We start from the raw sequence: 20771 nt of genomic DNA on the forward strand, positions 1-20771 counted from the left end.
GCATAAATTAGGGCATTTTTAAAAAAGCATTTGAGGCTAGAAATTTCATTTCCTGATTTTGTGGAAATGAACAGTTGATTATAAACCATCAGCATCTTGATTGATACCGAAATCATTGCTGAATGTATGGCCGATTCAGTCGAGACGAAAATACAGCAGAAGATGCTCCAGAGGAATTGGGGGAAAAAAAGTAGCAGTGAAAAAATGCACGCATGCTGTAAAAACGCTGCAACATTTTCTGGAGCAAACTGAGAAAATTGGGCCCAAAATATTTGCAGCTCTTGCTAATATACATGAAATTGTAGAGGCTCTCAAAGAGCAAAAAATATTCATCAATCTAAACTTATGGATTATTTTAAGTTATGTAAATAAGATTGAACTGAACCATTGGTACCCACCGTACGCAAAGAGGGGGGGGGGGTTGGGGTTCTAACCCCCCGAGCCGAGATTATAGTGTTATTTTGCAGGAAAAAACGTAAACTCCTCAGAAGGGGAAAAAAAAAAATCTGAACACCCCCCCCCCTCGAGAAAATTCTGCTTACGCCTATGAATTGAACAAAAAAATTCGAACGTATTTTAATGTATTTACATACACTGAGATTGAACATTGTGTACGCGGTACCTAATAATTTCAGTAGTATGTAGTAAAATATAGTACGGTTTTTTTTAGTTTTAATCAATGGAATTTTTCCCCATTTTTTATGTGTTTTTCTTTCTTACTAAAAAAACTATTTCTCGAAAACTCTATCTCGAAATTTTCTTCCGTCTTGTCAGTTTCGAGATAGATAGGTTTGACTGTAAATGCTTTATTATGTGTTTGTATACATGTTTTAATTACAAAATAGGCAACAGTGATTCTACAAAGTAACCAAAAATGTTCTTGCCGTTTTTGACATATAACCGGAATAAATGATCACTGATATTAAGATAGAAGGTGCATCACTAGATATGAGAAAAGTGATCGAGGATACTTGTTTACTCGCAGTGGTCATAGCTCTGACGGGGGATGTCGAACCAGTTTCGAAGTTGTCTGCTCTAACGTGGGCTTGTTCGCAGTCGAATCAAGTCACAAGGTTTTAGGGTAATCATGTGAATAAATGATGCATCAACACGCAATAGCTCCCAGAAGATCAAATCGGGAATTCTATCCATCTAGATGAGCCTTGGAGTGGACGATACTGGACAACGAATCGTTAAAGGTATTCGTAGAAGAGGACAGCAGTCAAACTTGCTGTCAGCTTGCTGAACACATTCAGATTTCCGATGGAACAGACCTCATCTACATTGCAGAGAAAAAGCATTGAAGTAAACCAAACGGGTACCTCGCACACTGTCGGAAGCCAAAAAGCAATGAATGACCACTTTTTGTTTTCTTGGCATTACGACTATATTCGATTGAATGCTTAGCAGTGACGACGTGGAGGGGGGGGGGGCCTGTATGGCACTTCCAAGCGTGCCAGACATAGGTACAGGGTCGTGTGGTGACAACCTCACGCAGCAAGATAATCTTTACACCTTCGCAAGATGCCCTCTTTCTCACAGACTAGATGCCAAGTGGTACAGTCTAAGCTGCTATCATCGAGCCAAGCCAACACTGTTTTCCTGTACTTGAATTAGTTGCAATGTACACAACAGACATTGAAGCAGAAGGCACAAGCTTTGGTTAACCACAAGATACACTGCTCCTTCACTACAATGCCATTCACTTGTGTGACTGCGTCAATTGCTCTGAAGAAGTTCCGGACGTTAATGGGTATAAGGAAATTCTCTGGTCCGATGTCTGTCAGCGGTCTGCAGAAGATGATTCATAAATTCGACGAGGCCGGTTCATTCGGCAAATGAAATCTGGCAGAGGGGAGGAAAGCAATTTCTTCGACGTCAGTGAAAGATGGCTGTAGCATTGCAGGAGGAGACGAGCAATGACGTGGGAACATGCGGTGCCCGATCTTTAGACATTCTTGTCAGCACGGTTCGTAAAATTTTGCGAAACATCCTGTAGTGCTATCCATTTAAAATTACGCACAAGGAGTTGCTTCCTGATTACCTACCTGCCAAGACGGCAAACTTTCGCCCTACAATTTCTTGCTCGGATGGAAGTGGGCAATGCATGGCCATGGAATATTTTGTGGACAAACGAAGTCAATTTCCATCTAGAAGGTTCTATCATTACTGAAAATTGCAATATATTTGCAATGGGTAATCCATATTCGCAAAGCAACCCTTACCTCTTCATTCTGCAAAGGTCACTGAGTGGTACGGGTTTACGTCAGTGTTTATCGTTGGGCTATTCTTTTTCGAGGAGATTAGTCCTGCGGTTCCTGTTACCTGTACCGTCAATGGCGAACGGTATGAATCTCTTTTGAGCTACCAGATCATTCCAGCACTTCAACAGCGTGCATTTTGTGTGTAGCACAATCTTTATGCGCGCTCCTCCGCACATTGCAAGACGAATGAAGCAGCAGCTGAAAATCCATTTCGGAAATATGACAATTATCAAACGTCATTTTTCAACAGCCTGGCCACCACTATCACCTGACCTTAATCCTTGTGACTTCTGGCCTTTGGGATTACCGGAAAAATGTTGTGTACAGTGGTCCGATTGCGAACTTAGCGGAAGAAGACACGCATTACGCTTTGCATTCGAAACATCACCACTGATACACTCCCAGCTATTGTGAAACATGCCATTTTGCGTTTTCAACTCGTGGGAGAAAACAGGGGACAGCATATTAAACATTTCTTGAACAAGTCTAGGGACAATTTAAAAACCGAATCACTGTTTGCTTTTTATACGGTTTTTTGGCCAAGGGACAATTAAAAACATTCTTTTTCCTATCTGATGTGCAAAAACAAAATAATATGCAAAAACATTTTTAAAATTTTAAAAATTAATGCTCGGGTCTGAAAGGGTTAAAGAGACTGTCTTGTTTTCTGGTCCAGAGTAATTTCACCCCATTCTTAATTATACCAAATAACCTTTTCCCCTATTGCAGCTCTTTTTGATGCGCCATTATATTTCCCTTCCTTTTTGGGGCTGAATATTTTAATCCCATCTCCAATATAGAGCTGAACCTTTTTAATGGCAGAATACCTACTCCAAGGTTCCTAGGCCAGAAGCAAGGGTAGTAAGAGGGGGCTGTGCTCCAGGCTCTATATGAGTGAGAACTCTAATTCGTTCTTTGCTTTTAATCGACTGCTCCTGAAAAATTACGGTGTGAAGGCATCGAAGTGCACACTTTTACCCCATGTGATAATTCCATTCTTGTTTCTGGTATCGTGACTTTAAGCCTTGTATGTTTCGCCCAAGTTTACTCAACATATTCGTTGTCAACCCTTTGCGGTCCAGAGGTTTTTCCTTCTCTTCGTTGCCACAGTTCGTACTTTATGATGCCTCCCCGCAATGAGGAAGGCCCCTGGATGTTTGTCCCATTTTCCCGTTTTTTTACAGCTTATTTGTTTTGCTAAGAAGCCGAATTCAAAGGGCCTTCCTATTATCGTAAGTTGTTTCTTGATTCTGTATGGCTCAGTGATAGCGCTGGTGTCTTGTGAATTTTTATTTTTTCACCGAGAAGCAAATATCTCCACTTTTTGAATTCTGATTGTATGAAAAACACACGTAGCTTAATTCTTTCACTCTTACAGATTGAAGAATACATTCAAGAGCTTATTCTGGGCAATATTCGGAATGGGAGAACCGGATTTTGCTCAGATAGTCGTTGCAGCGAACCACACTTTTCCTAACGCTACTGGTGATGTTCCAGACGGGAAAGAGCATGTCTTCACTGAAGGAATAGGATACGGACTTTGGGGACTTTATCACATGGTGACTGTAATCGTCTTACTTAATATGCTTATTGCAATGATGGCAGAGACTTATCAACGAGTGCAGGTCAGTATGGTATTTACAAAATTAGATGATCGATCGAAATATTCCACAATAAATATACACAGGAAATGTCTGATAAGTGATTTATATATAGTCATTCTTTTTCAGCTAAATGCGGATTTAGAATGGAAGTTTGCTTGTTCTACGTTGTGGTTGAGTGTTTTGGACACGAATACTGTCGTTCCAGTTCCTTTCAATCTCATACCGTCCATGCATAGGCTGGTACTAGTTTGCCGTTGGATTTCTGCGAGTGTTCGCGGGAAATATGACGATACTGTTGGCAAGCTTTCCTGGTCTAGAAATGTAAATGCTCAAATTTATTGATACAAGATAATTTCAAACGTCTAAAAATAACTCAATAATAGCTTCCGGACTAATTATCACCTACATTGATATTTCAGAGATGCTGCTATTGGGAATCTGAACCGAATCATTTCGCCAAGAAAGTCGAAGAAGATAAATATGAGGTAATTTCCGTTTTACATCTGTTTCCTACTGATCACACTAATTTCAATCGATGCCAGAATCTAGTACGTATTTCACTGAAACATTTTTGCCCTTCACATTACTTATATCGAAAGGCTTTCTAAGTCTCCGTGGAACAGCATTTAGGTCCACATTGTTCATTCTTTAGCATATCGCGAACGTAAGAAGAATGATCGATTAATTCAATCGAATACAACGCCCTGTCTCTATTAAACGCCAAAATATTAAAGGAGCGTACCAGATAATCGCATTCAGCCTTTTGTCAGGATTAAAGCAGATCTGACAGCAAACGGAGTGTGTGGTAGGAGGACAGGTGGTACGCAATCACGCGGGTGCTTTGTGGTCAAGTTGGCGATTCAACTTCTTAATTGTGACTGCTTTACCTCACACCAACTCCGATCATATCGCCGTACAGCAATTTACTACCGATCGTGTTGGGTCGGAAATGCTATCAATTGGTGGTCACCTCGGGTTCGGTAGGAAAATAACGTGGTACCCGAGTGGTATGATTCTCGTCTGTCACCATGAAGGTTAACCTCAGGTCCGCAGGAAGAACGCATAGATAACGTCTTTTTCTATCGAACCTGAGGTGACCTTCATTTCCGACTCAACTCGATCGATAGTAAATTGCTGTATCGCGAATATGATTGGTTGTGCGCAGTAACATAGTACGGAAAGAACTTTCTCTATGTACTTTGTCTGATCAAATCCGCGGACCTAACGGCAGTGTTCATGGAGGTAGATGAGCATCTTATGTGTGCGCAAATTCTTTATGGTGACTAATAAATTGTCGCATACTTACTTCATTCCATAACCAACCACCTGGAATCTTTTTTTGGTAGAACTTCGATTCTATAGTTCTATCAATGTATATTTATCTATTTAGTTATGTGTATAATTATGAAGAAACCCCGTTTCTCATCATTGTTCTTGAATCAGAAAATGTATTTCCAAGTTACCGCATTGCATGATATATTGATGAAATTCTCTCTCGTTATTAACTCTTCCAGCGGCTCTTAGTCCAACTAATCAGAAGATATCTCCACTGTAAAGAGATTAAAGAAGCCAATTCTACGCAGTGTTTCGTCATAGCCGAGTTGAAGGAGAAAGTCAAAACTGAGGTGCTTCAAGAATTGGGTCTCTCCTCCAAAGTTCCCCATCGGACATTCACTAGGCGAAAGACAAAGAAGAGCACAACGAAAAGAAGTGGAAATCCTTTAAAGAGGAAAGAAAACTCAAGCGTTTGATTCAATTAAAAACTTGTTGTAACAATTCTTTTGGTTTTTATTTGTTGGAATTTTTAATGTCAAAGATCTATGGACGATTGGAAAAGCAAATAGCATGGAGTGATAATCCCGTTTCCAACTTTTTTACGCGGATGGAGTTAACAGCCAACTTTATTACGATGATCTGGAGGAGTTCGGGAACCCAGTGTCCAATCGTTCTTTTGAGATTAGGGTTTAACGTTTCTCGGGTTTTTCTCAATCCCGGAAAGACGGGAATCCTAGTGCTCAATCCTGGGATTCGATTACCGTAAAAATATGAAAAAGTTTAAATTTAGAGGCATTTAAAAAATAACGCGGATTAAATATTAATACTTTAAAGTTTGTCAACTAATATCATTTAATAATTATTTTTTTAGTTAATTTGTTACTAAAAAATTGAATAATTAATACATTGATTTTTATAGAAATAATTTGTTCTCTCATTGAAGGTTCTCCTCCAATACAGATTGGAGGATTGCCTCCAATCTCGCCGATTGCCAATAGTGTTTCAAGCCTAAAATACTATTTAGCAATAGGTGCGGTTAATAAATTATAATTAAACTATTATACACTATAACATTCTCATTAATTAGCAGAATTATCACAGCGTAAACTATTCCACAATATAATGAATTGAAATGATGCAATTTAATAAAAAAATTTCTTTAGAATAATTTACTAAACTACAATAAAATCCTTTTTGTTTTCAGAGTAAATTCAATATTTGTAGAATAATACTTCAAACAATTTGAGCTAGCTACTTTTTGTTTTTCAAAAAACATTTCATTGAATAAGTTTTGAAACAAGATTCGCAGAACGGCTTAACGTTCTGCATTTACAGAATCCTTCAGTAGTGGACTATTTAATAAATAAATGAAAAAAAACCGAATTCAAGCGACTTATTAATTCCAAATTCCCACTGTCCGTCAAATTACTGGAAATTTTTTCAATGTTGCAAAATGTCTGAACTTTTCAATGCTAAGATAAAAGGCTAGAGAATGACGAGATATCTCGTCAATGCCGCTTAAAGGGCTAAATTTTCTGTTAGTAAATCAATAATTTATTAATTCGATTAATTTTATTCAAAATTTATCGGTTGCTGCTTCTAAAATGCATGCTTCTAGTGATAAAAAATTTATTAGGCATGTCTGTTACAGAAATGTGTTCTGATTCAGATTCCCGGGAAATTCCCGGTTGCATTTTAGATGCGTTATCCCGGGAGAGAGACCCTATTTGAAGAAGGAATTGTTACATCAATCTTTTAAATCTCCCGTGGCACCTCGAAATTGGCTTGGGGAGTTTTTCTCTTAGCAATAACTTTTGGTACGTGCAGCAAGTGCCGTAACTAGCCATTCCTGTGCAACAATTTGTATTTGGGCCCAGAATTGCCCTTTTAGACCCCCTTTTAAGTTGGCCTTGTGCGGATGCACATGTTTAGCACCCTGCTTAGTTACGGCACTGCTTGCAGCTGTTCTTTAATCGCCTACATACATTTATATTCGCTACAGGGATGTACTCGAGACGATGAAACAAATGCAGATGCGAGAGGTCGTAAAAGAAAGATTGAAATGCATAGCGTATTTCCCTTGGAATTTGGGCACTTGCTTTGCTCAGCAGTCACAAAATTTCGAGATGCCTGTCCGGGAGACGTAATTCCATACCGTACGTAGGATTTTTTAACATGGGATATGCCTCATTGGCTAAGGCTAAGATCACTATTACGGCACTAAATCGTCATACCCGGTCGTAACTTCGGGCCTCGATGTAATGCACATGCGCGACATAGTTATTGGAGCGCGTTTTTCCGGCGACGGTTGGTTTCAATATATTTCCTGGCAACGTTTAATGATAGGTATACCTAATTTTACCTGCGATCGGCATGTGAATGTCGGTGTAATGGTTAGAGCATGATTGAACTCGCATCTTGTCTGGCAGCCGTTATCAAGATCGAGCCGTCCATCTCGTTACTACGTAGGTATCTCTGATTCAATGCGTTTTTTAGCTAGATTGAATCTGCTGTGGTAAGTTTGCGGCTTCTGCCCCATCCCGGAGAATATGTGGCATATATCTGATGATCCGAAGCCGTACAATAGCTCGGCCCAGTCGAGAGAGGGAGGGCAGCAACTCGCACCCCAACTCAAAATGGGTCTGAACAAAGACGCGAACTCCACCCAAGAGGCCCCACACTACCCTGATTGGAACAAGGACGGTGATACGGGGCCCTCAGCGTTAAAGGTAGAATCGACATCATGCCTCCCCCAGACTTCTAAGTCTATCTCTACCCTGTGGACTGGAATTCTTTAATCTGAAATCCTGAGTTTTACATAACTCGGTTGTTATATCGTCCCCCTTATGCCAAAAACAGGAATGTGCAATGTCCTTGGAAAAGAAGAACGTGGGAAATGACGTTTGAATGTTTACTATACCAATGGTTACTACATGGAAGTTATTTTCTTAAAATGTTTTGTAACGTGGTTTTAATAATACATTCGCTTTCCACGCGAAACTTAGATACCATAACAAGGTATCCAACCAGTTGATAAAAAGGGGGGGTGGGTAGGAAATTCGCACATTATATTACGTTTTCACCCCTTTTATGCCAAAACCCTGGCAATCCCTCAATAGTCAGTTATTTGCCTTAACCCTTTGTATTTCCTTAAAGGTCATCCTGCACTTCCCATAAGTGCACATGTGGTCGGTAAAAGTTAGTTTCCATACCAGATTGGTACGGTAGTAAACAAGGAGAAACAAATTGCATCATTATTGGAAAACGTAACATCTGGCCGTTGCTTTTCAAAAAGTAATGATCAATATGCATCTAATATTAAAAAAAAGTTTTATTCGAACTTCTCATTCTCTAGAAATTGTATACGTAGTCGTAAGTCAATCGAAAGACAATTTGCGTCCATGGATACATTCAACAATCGCACGGTCAATCTAGCTTGGTTTTGTAATTCCATGGAAAATCTAAGTCATGAACTAATCACAGTGGTCATTTTCTGCTACTCTTCTGTGGTAACAGCTTCCACCGGCTTCTGTTTTTAGCAGCTTATTACATTTTAAAGCTTCAAGATTCTTTCTCGTAAGCCGATTTCCACATGTCGGCTAGACAGACAGACGAATGAAAACGGTAGAATAGCATTACCGGCACAGTCGCATGCCCGATGAACATCCAAATAAAATCGCCATAATATTCTTCTTGGCCATGGTACTTCTCAACGCTCTTGAGCTCGAACGTGTTGACGATCCAGAGAGTCAAATTCAATATGATCAAAAACGTGAGGATCTCTCTTCCTGGTTTCTTGTATCTCATCACTTGAGTGTTGCTGCAACGCCTTAATCCATCAATAATGAAAGTTGTTTGAACTATTACTTCTACAGTAACAAGGATATGTACCACTAATCTTGTATAGCTCTTGTTGGAATATTCAGCGATGATGGACATTAAACCGTGGATGAAATAGAACGGAAGAGGCACGAACATCAAGACGTCATCGAGGAAAGTTATCGGATGACTGTTGATGTCCAGTTTCTTCAGCTGAATGAAGCACACTATCACGCAGAACATTCCGATGAATGTCAGCATACCTTCTTGACCTGTATGGATCCCTACAGCACGTGCTTGATATCCTTTAGTTGTTATGGCTACGAAAAAAACTATGACTGTCACTATGGTTGTAAGTAAGATGAAGAGACCCATAAACAATCCTTTGTTCGATGAGTGGCAATCTGCACTGATGACTAAGTTGCTTTGGTACGCAATTTCTTCTCCTCCATCTTCATCTTGAGAAATGGTGTGTCGTATGTGATGTGGATTCGATGGGTGATGTTCTTGACCAATGTTTTGCCACATTATAAACCAGACACCGGCTAGTAATAAGTTATATTCGATGGCGAAGGGATACAAGTACGGTATGGCTTCCATGGACCTCGTTGATAGTACCGAATCCGCAGTACAGTGATATGGATTTACCCAATCCCCTTTCCTTTCTATTATAATATGATAACTTGCAACATCTGGAATTGAAATTCAAAGAAATAAAATCCAGTGAGTTCAATTGTTCCACAATTACCCGATTACAACGAATAGAGAACAGTATGTAAATAATGCAAGTTAAGCTGGGTTTTCCTACGAGTAGAATTTCTGTGCCGTGTGCAGCGTGAAAATGCTGATTGGTCGAAAAACCTGAATTTCAGGTTTTAAACCAATCAGCGTTTTCACTCTGCACGCGCTGTAGAAAAACCTGCTTCTAGGAAAACCCAGCTTTAGGGTTAACACTTGGATATTTACCAAATTCGGTGGAGGTAGTATTGTGTGTAGAATTACTGCTTTTATGATGATAATCTAGGACGGCTTCTTCAACAATGGTGTTGAACCAAAAACACAAGCAGGTTGCAATCAAGTGCATCAAACCGACTCTTGCTAGAGCCTTGTGACGGTTTATCACAACCTGAAACAAATAATAACAAATTGATATAAAACCTGCTTATATTATTAGTAATAGTCATTAAAAAAAAAAAGATTCATATTTCTATAGAAATCGTTTATGAATTGTGGAAATATTTTCCTGGTCCATAATATAAAAGTTTTCTAAAATTATTCAAAGCCCCGTCTCTAACCAAAGACATCAACGCGTGACCATAAATTGTGACGAAGAAGCGTCCACTTTGGTCGTATACGAGGGTTCATCCAAAAAAGGAGCAGCCACGAATCCCATTCATGAAGAAACGGTTTTCGTCATTGGCATCCAGGGCACCTTGGAACATTTTTAAAACGAAAAAGAACAATTGGGCACCATTGGAACAACTGCATCTGATGCGTAACGCAGTAGAGATAAAAACAAAATGGTGCTATAAAAAAAATTGGTCTCGGGTTGAAATCCGACGATTATATCCGATATTCCCATGGGGGCCCTGCAAAATTGACTTGGTGTGACCACAATTACGTAACTGACTTCACACGTATGGGGATTTATGTCTCTAACCTTTTTAGATCAACCTCATAACCATCCCCCAAGGTCCGCCTGGCTGTACCAGACGCGGGCCAGGTGCGTCTCAACAATTTTGGGGCACCAAAATATTCAGGTCCCCCTTTGCCCCGATTTTATATATTTTATTGGGGAGGGGGGATCGCCATCTATTTGTTCAGCATATACAGGAATGGTGAGAAATATACAGGGTGCATAACAAACAGGGCGCGTGGCATTTTACTGGCGAACCATTGATCCTAGAGGCATACTTCCAATTAGGAAAAGTTTCAAAATAACGTGTAGCACACAGATATGTCACTCATGTTTCGAGAGGTATAGTTATTCAAATAAAAAAAGTAACTTTTCATACAGTCCTCATGTGCCCAAAAACCCAGTTAGAAAGTTGTTGCCCTGTCTCTCCGGTACCAGCAACAGTAACAAAAAATTCACGTTTCAAAGTGCAATATTCACCGAGATATTCGAATTCTGCAAACGAAGAAAAATTGGGAAAAAAACCGCTTTAAATGCGGGTAAAACGGTTTACCCGTATTTAACACTGCTTTTTTATAACTTTTTCCCGTTTCTCGAATTCGAATATCTCAGTGAATATTGCACTTTGAAACGTGGGGTTTTAGTGGGTAGGGGGGGGGCGATCGCTCCTCTCCGTTCAGTAAAATGTTGTATTATTGACAAGGCGGAAGGGCGGTTGGAAATGAATATTTGCCCCCTCCGCTCACTATGCGCACTCTCTGTGATTCGCCCGCGCCTTAAAAAAAACCGATAGGTGGCGCTGACGTACACAAGTCAAAGAAAAGATACGCAAATAACGAACAGAATGCCTCTAAATCGTTTATTACTGCAGTATATGATGTTCCACATGACCACCACCACCACAAGGGATAACACGTTGCAGGCGAGTCACAAATCCCGCAATGGCAGAGTGCAACAGGTCCGGATGTATACATGACACCTCTCGGCGAACCGCATCTTTCAGTTCCGACAGATTGGATGGACCGGATCGATACACCCGGGATTTCAAATATCCCCATAACCAGAAGTCTGTCGGTGTCAAATCTGGAGACCGAGAAGGCCATGGAAGCCTGCAACGCCTACTAATGATCTTGTCTTCCCCGAACGTCTGTATCAGGAATGCCTTGACCGGAGTAGCAGTGTGACTCGTTGCTCCGTGTTGCATAAACGTGACGGTAGAAAGCGTATCTCTTTCACGCAAACATGGTACGACCTTCTCGCACAGAAGCATTAAATAACGCTGCACATTCACCGTAGCCGTTTTCCACACCTTTACTGGGCACTGCGTTTCAAAGAAGAAGGGTGCTATGATGAACGAACATGTGAACCCACGCCACACTGTCCCTTTTGGGGAATGCAATGGTTTCTGCGTGTACTCACGTGGATTAGACGTCGCCCAGATGCGACAGTTATGGGTATTAACGTCACCATGAAGCAAAAAATGAGCTTCATCTGCCCACAAGATGTTAAAGACCCAGGTGGGATTCCCAGGGCGCCATCTGTCGGCTGTTTTTTAGTTTTTTTCCCAGCGATGCTAACCCTGCAAACCCTTTTTATTTCGGTTATTTTCCCGGTTTTTATCAATTTCTAAAGTTTCTACGGACTTTTTGCCCACCCTGTATAAACACGTACTGGTCCCGATTACGAGCATTTACCCGGGGCTATGCGATTTCTGTTTTGGCCAGTGCAATCATATGAAAGTCAGACGCTGGACACGCAGTATAATATGTTTTCTTCCACACACCAAGGGAGCCAGTTTGAAAAACACCGAATTAACTAGAAAAAAAATCAGAATAGCGCTAGGCTAGATTGTAGAGAGTTCAGCGTGGTGTGTGTGTGTGTGCTGTTACACTAGGCTTCTCTCTATTAATTACAGGCAAATATATTCAATAATGACGGAATCGATGAATTTTCATTTAAACTTACGTTAGAGTACTTGAAAGTGATGAACAACTGATAAAAAGCAAACAGAGGCTGGAAAATATGTAACACAACAGATGATGTTTTGGAGCAATCCATTTGCTTTTTCTCGTAGTCTACGAAATTCAGTATATGTTGGCCTAACTGTAATCCTTCGTAGATAAGGTTTCCAAAACAAAAGGCTGTATGAAGGAAAAAAATGTTGTCAGAAAATAAACATTGCATTGCATATACAGGGTGATTACTTACCCCTTACCGCATTTTACTGGCGAACCTTTGATCCTTGAGGAATATTTCCAATTAGAAAAATTATCCGAATAACGTGTAGAACCAGCACCTCCTAGAGATAGAAGGCCTCCGCACGGGTTGTCAAGTTCATCTGTAACGCAGTGCCGTCTTAACGCACGGGCCCACCCGGGCGCGGCCGAGGGCCTCAAGAGAAGAGGGGCCTCAGAAAAATAAGAAGTAATTGCATTTTTTGAGAATTTACCAGGTAGGGCTTCGGAAAAATCACTTGGCCCGGGGGCTCATGATGATCTTAAGACGGCCCTACTGTAACTTCATTAAGACTACCTAGCAAGTTTCTCACATTTTAAACCACAGCATCATATTTCGTTTCTTCTTATTTTAGCGTAGAATCTTCTTGGTTGGCTCACAAATACCGCATAGTGATCGGGTGTGGGGCATAGAAATAGCCAATTCTGATCCCGATCGTTTCTTTTCCACACAACGATGATACAACGGCAAGAGCAGGGAATTTTTTCCCCCCGAATATTCTGAGGAAAAATGGACATCAGGAGCAGCATGCGGAGGCCCTCTAGGAGGTGCTGGTAGAACTCAGACTTGCACTTCCTAGAGATAGGCGTCCGCACGCTGCTTGTGACGTCAGTAAGTAGTCCATTCTCCCTCAGAATATTCAGGGAAAAAATTCCCTGCTCGTGCCAGTACCATCGTTGTGCGGAAAAGAAATGATCGGGCTCAAAATTGACGATTTCTATGCCCCACATCCAATCACCATGTGGTATTTGTGAGCCAATCAGAAAGATTCTACGCCAAAATAAGAAGAAACGAAATATGATGCTGCGCTTCAAAATGTGGCACACTTGCTAGGTAGTCTGAATGACATTTATGGCAACCCGTGCGGAGGCCTATCTCTTGGAGGTGCTGCTCAGAAACGTCATGGAAGAACAGCAAAAGCTAACGGACAACGCTTCTTCCCCTTATTTTCATGCTGTTCTTTCCAAACTTTCCTCCGATTTTTGAGTACATATACGTATAATATCTCTTGGAATATTGCACTTAGAAACGTGTCAGTTTTGTTTTGTTGGCTTTGGTACCGAGAGAGGGAAACAACTTTCTAATTGGGTTTTGAGGACGGTATCCGTTTGAAAAGCATTCTTTTTTTTTTTTCCTTTAATAACTTTGCAACCTCTTGAAACATGAATGACGTATCTAAGATCTACACGTTATTTGGATATTTTTTCTAATTGGAAATATGGCTCTAGGAGTAACAGTCCTCAGTAAAATGTGGCAAGGGGAATAAAGCAATTACCCTGTATACAAAAGATTAATAACTATCTATCATTGTTTGCAATTTTTTTTGCTACGAAATTTTTTACTCATTAGCTACCAAAATAAAGGTGCAAAAATGCAGAATAATATAATGACAATTGACCTGGCAATAATCATACTACACGGTAATTATAATTAAAGCTCCCGTGTACTCTGAGTAGTTTTTCTCAAAAACTGCTAAACCGAATACTGCCAAATTTTCAGAATATCTTAATGAGACCATGGGGGGAGAGATTTATGAAATAAAAAAATAGTTCAATTTTTGACCTCCAAGCGACTAGAGATGGCACTTTTTTATTCAGTTTTCCTTTTTTTCCATGGTCCATGTAGCGTATATACCAAGTTTCAATGGGATACCTGCATCAGAACGAGCGCTTCATAGGTCTGAGCAGTGTTAATATACTGAAACTATTCAGACCTATGTCGCATCCGTTCTGGTGGACGTATTCCATTGAAACGTGGTACATACGCTATATGGACCATGGAAAAAAAGGAAAATTCAATAAAAAAAGCTCCACTTATTCACCTGGTGGTCAAACATTGAAGTATTTTTATTGCATAATAAAAATATTTTATTATGCAATATTTTATTATCCCTCCCATGGTCTCATCCTAAAAAATCCTTGGCTGCATTCGGATAATACTCAGAGTACTCGCGGGAACTGTAATTATATAATCACCCTGTACATTATTTAATAGAGAAATTCGTAATCTTGGTAATTCAAAAGGTACCAAAAACGTTATCAATCCTAGGGCTCACGAGATGAACACCAAGAATAATTTATAGCATTTACAACATCAATATAAGATAATGTGTCCCGTATGTGTTTTCTTAACGGTGTTTCATTTCTTACCTGCCATACCGATTTTCAAATAGAAACTACCGCTATGTCTCCCAATCAAGAATCTGTATGGTGGCACTTTCGGCTTTTCATCATCCGCAACTGAGCAGCCCGTTGCTATCATATAACCCGAATTAATGACGAATTCCGTTGCAGTACTGATTCGGTCTCCTGCTTCCTGCATGGCATCTTCTCTCTCTTTCAACTGTTTCAAAACTTCTCTCTTGTACCTCCACAGATCGACATGCAGAAACACCAACCAGGTAATTCCGATTATTGATATAATAGTGCTAAAAGCCTAAAACGTAATGACAAAATACGTGTTAGAAACATATCTCGTCAAAAATCAGTCAAATAAATAAATCAAATGGCTTCTTAATACTGTAACTTCAGCGATGTACAGAGTGGTTGCAAATAAACTGACACTATTCAGACATATGTAGCGCCCCTTCTGATGGAGGTATTGTGATGAAACTTGGCATGTGGGACAAAGATGCAAGTTTCAGTGTTTAATGCTGAACTGAATGTGACAGCAACAACGTGAGCGTCGTAAAAAAAGTGAGCTCACTTTGACCTTTTGGAATTATGGCAACAATCAACAGTAGAACCCCTCCCATAAATTCATGTTTCACAAAATAGTACTGTACCATAACATGTCCAAGTGGTCCTCTGTGCCAAAAGTGTACTCATCTAGTATGATATTAAGCTTTTAATCGCAATTCAGTGAGTTCCCGGTGGCTATTAATTGAGTTTGATTATAAACAAATTTTAGAATAAAATAAACCAATTCATTTTTACCTCTGTAAGTGCCCGTCTGCTTTCACGTAATTCGCTTACATATAGAATCCCGCCAAATATAATGAGAAATATTGCGTAAACTCCACTCAGAAGCCGAGACAAGTTACGCCTACAATGGAAATATACATTATTAATTACAATCTAATACACTGTATTATTGAAAGTTATAAGCTTGTCATCGCAATTAGTTTAAGACAACAATTATTGTTGTCTTAAACTAATTGCGTCTATTGTATATTCTCTAATTGTTGTCTATCGTTGAACAATAGACACGATGCATTCTAGCGTGGTGGCGTACAATATTGTGTTAAGACAATGCATTATTTTTATTTAGACAGTGGATTCTGTTATGGTATATTCTTTATTCAATATTAGATTATTAATTGTATATGTTATGAATAAAAATTTTAAAAACGGCACTCTCTCTGAATCTTAGCTTTGCGAGAGTATTAGGTTATCTTATATACACTCATTGCCATAAAAATTTGCGCACCAAGAAATAATTGTGGGATCGAAACGAAAGTTGCCCTGAAGGTACATGTCGGGCAGATATGCAAATGATTAGAAATGCAGCGTGATTGCGCATTGCGTAATGCCACTAGAGGGCGTTGAACTTCGTTCTCCTTGGAGTATAAAACAGGTAAGCAGAGCTTGCTGGAGTGTATTTAATCGTTTGCAAAGGAAATGCTGAGGTAGACATGCCGTTACGCCGCCGTCGAAGACCATATGAGCAGTTGTCAGAGTTCGATAGGGGAAGAATTATCGGGATGATGGAAGCTGGGTGGTCAGCTCGGCGAGTGGCTCGTCAACTAGGCCGTTCTGATTTTACTGTGAGGAGATGTTGGGACCAGTGGGCAGAAGAGACGTCATTTACACGGCGACCAGGTTCAGGACGCCCTCGACAGACCAGTCGTCGAGAAGACCGCCGTCACATCATCCAAAACGCACGCGTAGAGCCAACTGCCTCATTGGCCGCTATCCAGACACAGGCAGCAGCTTCACTACGGCCCCTGTGTCTTCCCGAACCATCGCAAGGCGCCTGGCTGAAGGACATCTGGTATCGCGGCGCCCATTACGTGTGCTGCCAATGACACCCACCCACCAACGTGGTGTCGAGAACGACGGGATTGGACTGCAACGGAATGGAACCAGGTCATCTTCAGCGACGAATCGAGATTCAACTTGAGCAGTGATGACAATCGTGTTCGTGTGTGGAGGCCCCGTGGTGAACGCTTCAATCCTGCCTTTGCTTTACAACGACACACCGCTCCCGCCGCTGGTGTCATGGTATGGGGTGCTATTGCTTACGATACACGGTCACCCCTAATATTGATCCATGGCACAATGACAGCCCAGCGGTACGTCCATAACATCCTTCAGCCACATGTGTTGCCACTCATGGCAGGGCTCCCAGGAGCCATTTTTCAACAAGACAATGCTAGGCCACACACAGCAAGGATGTCACAAGACTGCCTCCGCCACATTACCACCCTTCCCTGGCCTGCTCTATCCCCAGATTTGTCACCAGTCGAGCATATCTGGGATCATTTGGGACGGCAAGTTGGACACCCTACGAGGTTGGTCGAACTAGAGGCGCATTTACAGCAATTGTGGAACGAGATGTCTCAGGACATCATACGGAACATGTATGCCTCAATGCCCGCTCGTATCGCATCGTGCATTCGCGCTAGAGGGAGTCCAACAGAGTACTAAAACTTCTGTTCATCTGTACTTTTTTCTGCAATAAATTATCCTTTTTCTTGGATTTTCTAATCACTTACTTATATCAACGTAGTACTTACATGTGTAAAATTTCGTTTCATTTTGACGACTTCTTCTGGGTGCGCAAATTTTTATGGCAATGAGTGTAATAGAATTTTTCCGGTTTGTTTATTGTTATCTTGTTAACCTCCTTCTATAACTGAGAACATGAAATCAGTAGTAATATTATCTATTGCCCACTTTTTAATCAATAATACGCGAAAAAAAAGTTACTGATAAAGGTTTGGTTTACAAGAAAACTAACAACCCCTGCACGTGTTTTTGATTTACTGCTACATTTTCTGTACATCCTCCATTTTCTCGGTGAAAAATAGAGACATTGTTACGCTTGATCAGAGATAACCCATTCCGATCACCTTTGTCGCAACATGGTTACGTACTACATTACTGGTCAAAAGTTAATCAACAAACTAAAATACGGTCACTGTGGCGGACAGTAAAAATGGAAAGCTACCATTATTTGCATAAGTTGCAAGCAAACATGAGCTGAAACTATTACGCTGAAAAAAAAAATTGCGTAGCAGGATTTTCTGGGTGGCAATACAATAAATTCGGTATATAGATGGCGGCATTTGAACAGATGCTGTATTTTCTCGTTGCGTTGTTGAAATCAAAAATCGAATAGCCAAATCTTAAAAGACGAATACACGACATCATTTAAGCGATGATATGCGATGGACAGTAACAGGACTTCTCTTCTCGGATCGAGCACAAACGCTAAAGTCACCCGCTACATCATTAGTCGTCAATGAATCCCTATCGAAATGAAAGGACAGATTGGACAAAATGAAAGAAAACACTCGTAAGAGGATGTCCAGCTATTCACAATGATCATTGCTTGTGTTTTAAGCACGACGTCACAGATCACACACAGCTTGTCAATTTGCTTGGGGACTTGAAGCGTCGACCGAAAGAGTGGCGTCACGCTAAACAGTTTTTCGAAAGGTCACTTGTATGCGAGACAACCAGTGGTCGTCATCGCAATGACGTCCTTACACCATGGGGTAAGGTTGAACTGAACTTGAGATCACCTTCTTTGGACTCCACAACAATAGGGAATGTGATCATTTGATCATTTTTGTCGCACCACGGTCATTTTCTGCACACGAGGGCTAATTAGACCGGGACCTACAATTTATTGCCGATTCCGAACGGCAGGCTTGTTTTTTATACTCATCGAGAGGTTGGTACGCTAACCCCTTGATGGGGGACTCCCTGCGGTAGCAATTTTTTGCTGCGGTCAAGTCGCCGTTTTTTGTCGTACCCCTGTCAGGAAAGTTTTCTGACAAGGACGAACCGGGTATCGAACTCGCGACGCCTCTAAACATCCTTTGGTACTTTAGGCGAGCATCTTATTGACCTGGGCTACCGCGCCCCAATATGGAATGTGCTTCACACGAATCATTCTTGATTTGCTCTACACAGCTACTCCCGGCGAATACGAATTAGGAAAACGCCAAGAAATCGATATCAGAGCCCGTGGCATCCACAAAAGACACGCCTACGGTGATGGTGGTTTGATGGTCTGGACAGAAATTGCTATTGGCGCTCGTATCGAACTTCATGCCTTCACTAGAGGTTCAGAGACGCAAAACTCTGAGACACAAACCACGTGAGTGCTGCGCAGCAACCTTACTGCTGCCAGTTTATACAAATACAAATACAAATACAAATACAACGCCACAACAGGCAAAATGCCCAACGAGGTGGCTGATAAAAAGATGCCCATAAAAATATGGATGTCATATGTTTCAAAAATACAGCAACCCCATTAAAAATGCAATTAACACAAATTATAAACAATATATACACATGATAAAATATTATACAATGCCCATAAAGAATACTTATGGTTGTCTTATTCTAAGAATGGATAGCTTCTCGATTTACCCCAACATGTTTATCGTATTTCTTTTTAAACGTGTCAATTGTGTTACAATTTACTACCTCCGAGGGTAAGCTATTCCATTTATTAACAACCCTATTAGAGAAAAATTCCCTGCGACACCATAACCTTGCATTGTCCCTCACCAATCGATACTGGTGTCCCCTTGTAAAAGCAGTTGATTGGCGGTGTACTAAAAGTTCATGGTCCATCCTATCCATCCCATTGAAAATTTTGAACACTTCGATCATATCTCCTCGACACCTGCGTTCATCCAATGTAAACATATTCAAAAAATGAAGTCTCTCTTCATAACTCAAGCCCTGTGTGCCAATAAGGACACGCGTAGCTCTTCTCTGCACCCCTTCAATCAAGTCTATGTCCCTCTGTAGGTATGGTCTCCAAAACCTTACAGCATACTCCAGTCCAGGACGAACTAAGCCTCGAAAAAGCGGAAGAATGACTTTAGGAGAACGCGAAGAGACTTTTTTGAAAATGAGACCAAGCATTCTATTCGCTTTTTTGACAACCGCTGAACAATGTTCAGAAAACTTAAGTCGCTCGTCAATGAGAATTCCCAAATCGGTGACTCTAGTTGCATCCGGGATAGTGACACCATTCAACTCGTAAGATAACCATGGGTTGTTCGAACCAAAATGAGCGACCATGCACTTATCTACGCTAAACGTCATGCCCCATTCATTTGCCCATGCTGCAATCTTGTTTAAGTTGGTCTGGAGCAACTCCCTATCGCTTTCATTCCCGATTTCCCCCATTAGCTTCACATCATCTGCGAATTTGCTAGTAATTCCATCGATACCCTGATCGAGTTTGTCGATAAAAAGTGAAAAAAGTATGGGGCCAAGGACACTTCCCTGAGGAACCCCACTTGTGACGTCTGTCCAACCAGAGAATTCCCCGTTCACCATAACTCGTTGCGACCTATCTCTTAACCACGATTCTATCCAATTCAGCAAGTTGCCCCCTATTCCAATCTCGTGTAAACGCTTCAAGAGTTTGCCATGTTGGACCCGATCGAATGCCTTCTGGAAATCAAGGTAAACAACGTCGACATTTTTGCTCTTACCCAAAGCCTTAGTCACGTAATCATAGAAGCAAAGGAGGTTAGTTACACATGACTTCCCCTTCCTGAACCCATGCTGATTATCCGACAATACATTATTCTCGTCTATCCACTTCACAAACTGCCTTTTGATGATAATTTCCAAAATTTTCGAGAGGGAGCTCGTCAAACTCACTGGACGATAATTAGACACCACTTCTCTACTACCCTTCTTAAATATCGGAACAACGTTAGCCAGTTTCCAATCTCTC

The 20771-nt window shown here is 40.8% G+C and overlaps 2 protein-coding genes across 6 annotated transcripts in view; one reads left to right on the forward strand and one right to left on the reverse strand.

The window, feature by feature from the left end:
• LOC149072923 (short transient receptor potential channel 5-like) overlaps window positions 1-5638 on the forward strand; it is a 28332-nt gene extending 22694 nt beyond the window's left edge. The window contains exons 10-13 of the mRNA XM_089246366.1: window positions 3643-3889; window positions 3995-4189; window positions 4288-4353; window positions 5383-5638. Of these exons, the coding sequence (XP_089102492.1) occupies window positions 3643-3889; window positions 3995-4189; window positions 4288-4353; window positions 5383-5619 (745 nt within the window). The 3' untranslated portion in view covers window positions 5620-5638. The remainder of the gene's footprint in view (window positions 1-3642; window positions 3890-3994; window positions 4190-4287; window positions 4354-5382) is intronic.
• Window positions 5639-8455: 2817 nt separating this feature from the next.
• LOC149072925 (proton channel OtopLc-like) overlaps window positions 8456-20771 on the reverse strand; it is a 40894-nt gene continuing 28578 nt past the window's right edge. For 2 of the 5 annotated variants that reach the window (XM_089246354.1, XM_089246356.1), the window contains exons 4-8: window positions 15770-15878; window positions 14984-15269; window positions 12564-12739; window positions 9929-10088; window positions 8458-9654 (exon numbers count right to left, since the gene is read on the reverse strand). In XM_089246354.1, coding sequence (XP_089102480.1) covers window positions 8705-9654; window positions 9929-10088; window positions 12564-12739; window positions 14984-15269; window positions 15770-15878 — 1681 coding nt within the window. In that variant the 3' untranslated portion in view covers window positions 8458-8704. Of the gene's footprint in view, window positions 9655-9928; window positions 10089-12563; window positions 12740-14983; window positions 15270-15769; window positions 15879-20771 lie in introns of all 5 variants that reach the window. The other 3 variants (XM_089246358.1, XM_089246357.1, XM_089246355.1) reach the window with 2 other exon arrangements.

The sequence above is a fragment of the Pholcus phalangioides genome, unplaced genomic scaffold, assembly GCF_987345545.1.
Source record: "Pholcus phalangioides strain wild (caught in Gottingen) unplaced genomic scaffold, Ppha-v1.0 ptg000017l_1, whole genome shotgun sequence".
NCBI lineage: Eukaryota > Metazoa > Arthropoda > Arachnida > Araneae > Pholcidae > Pholcus > Pholcus phalangioides.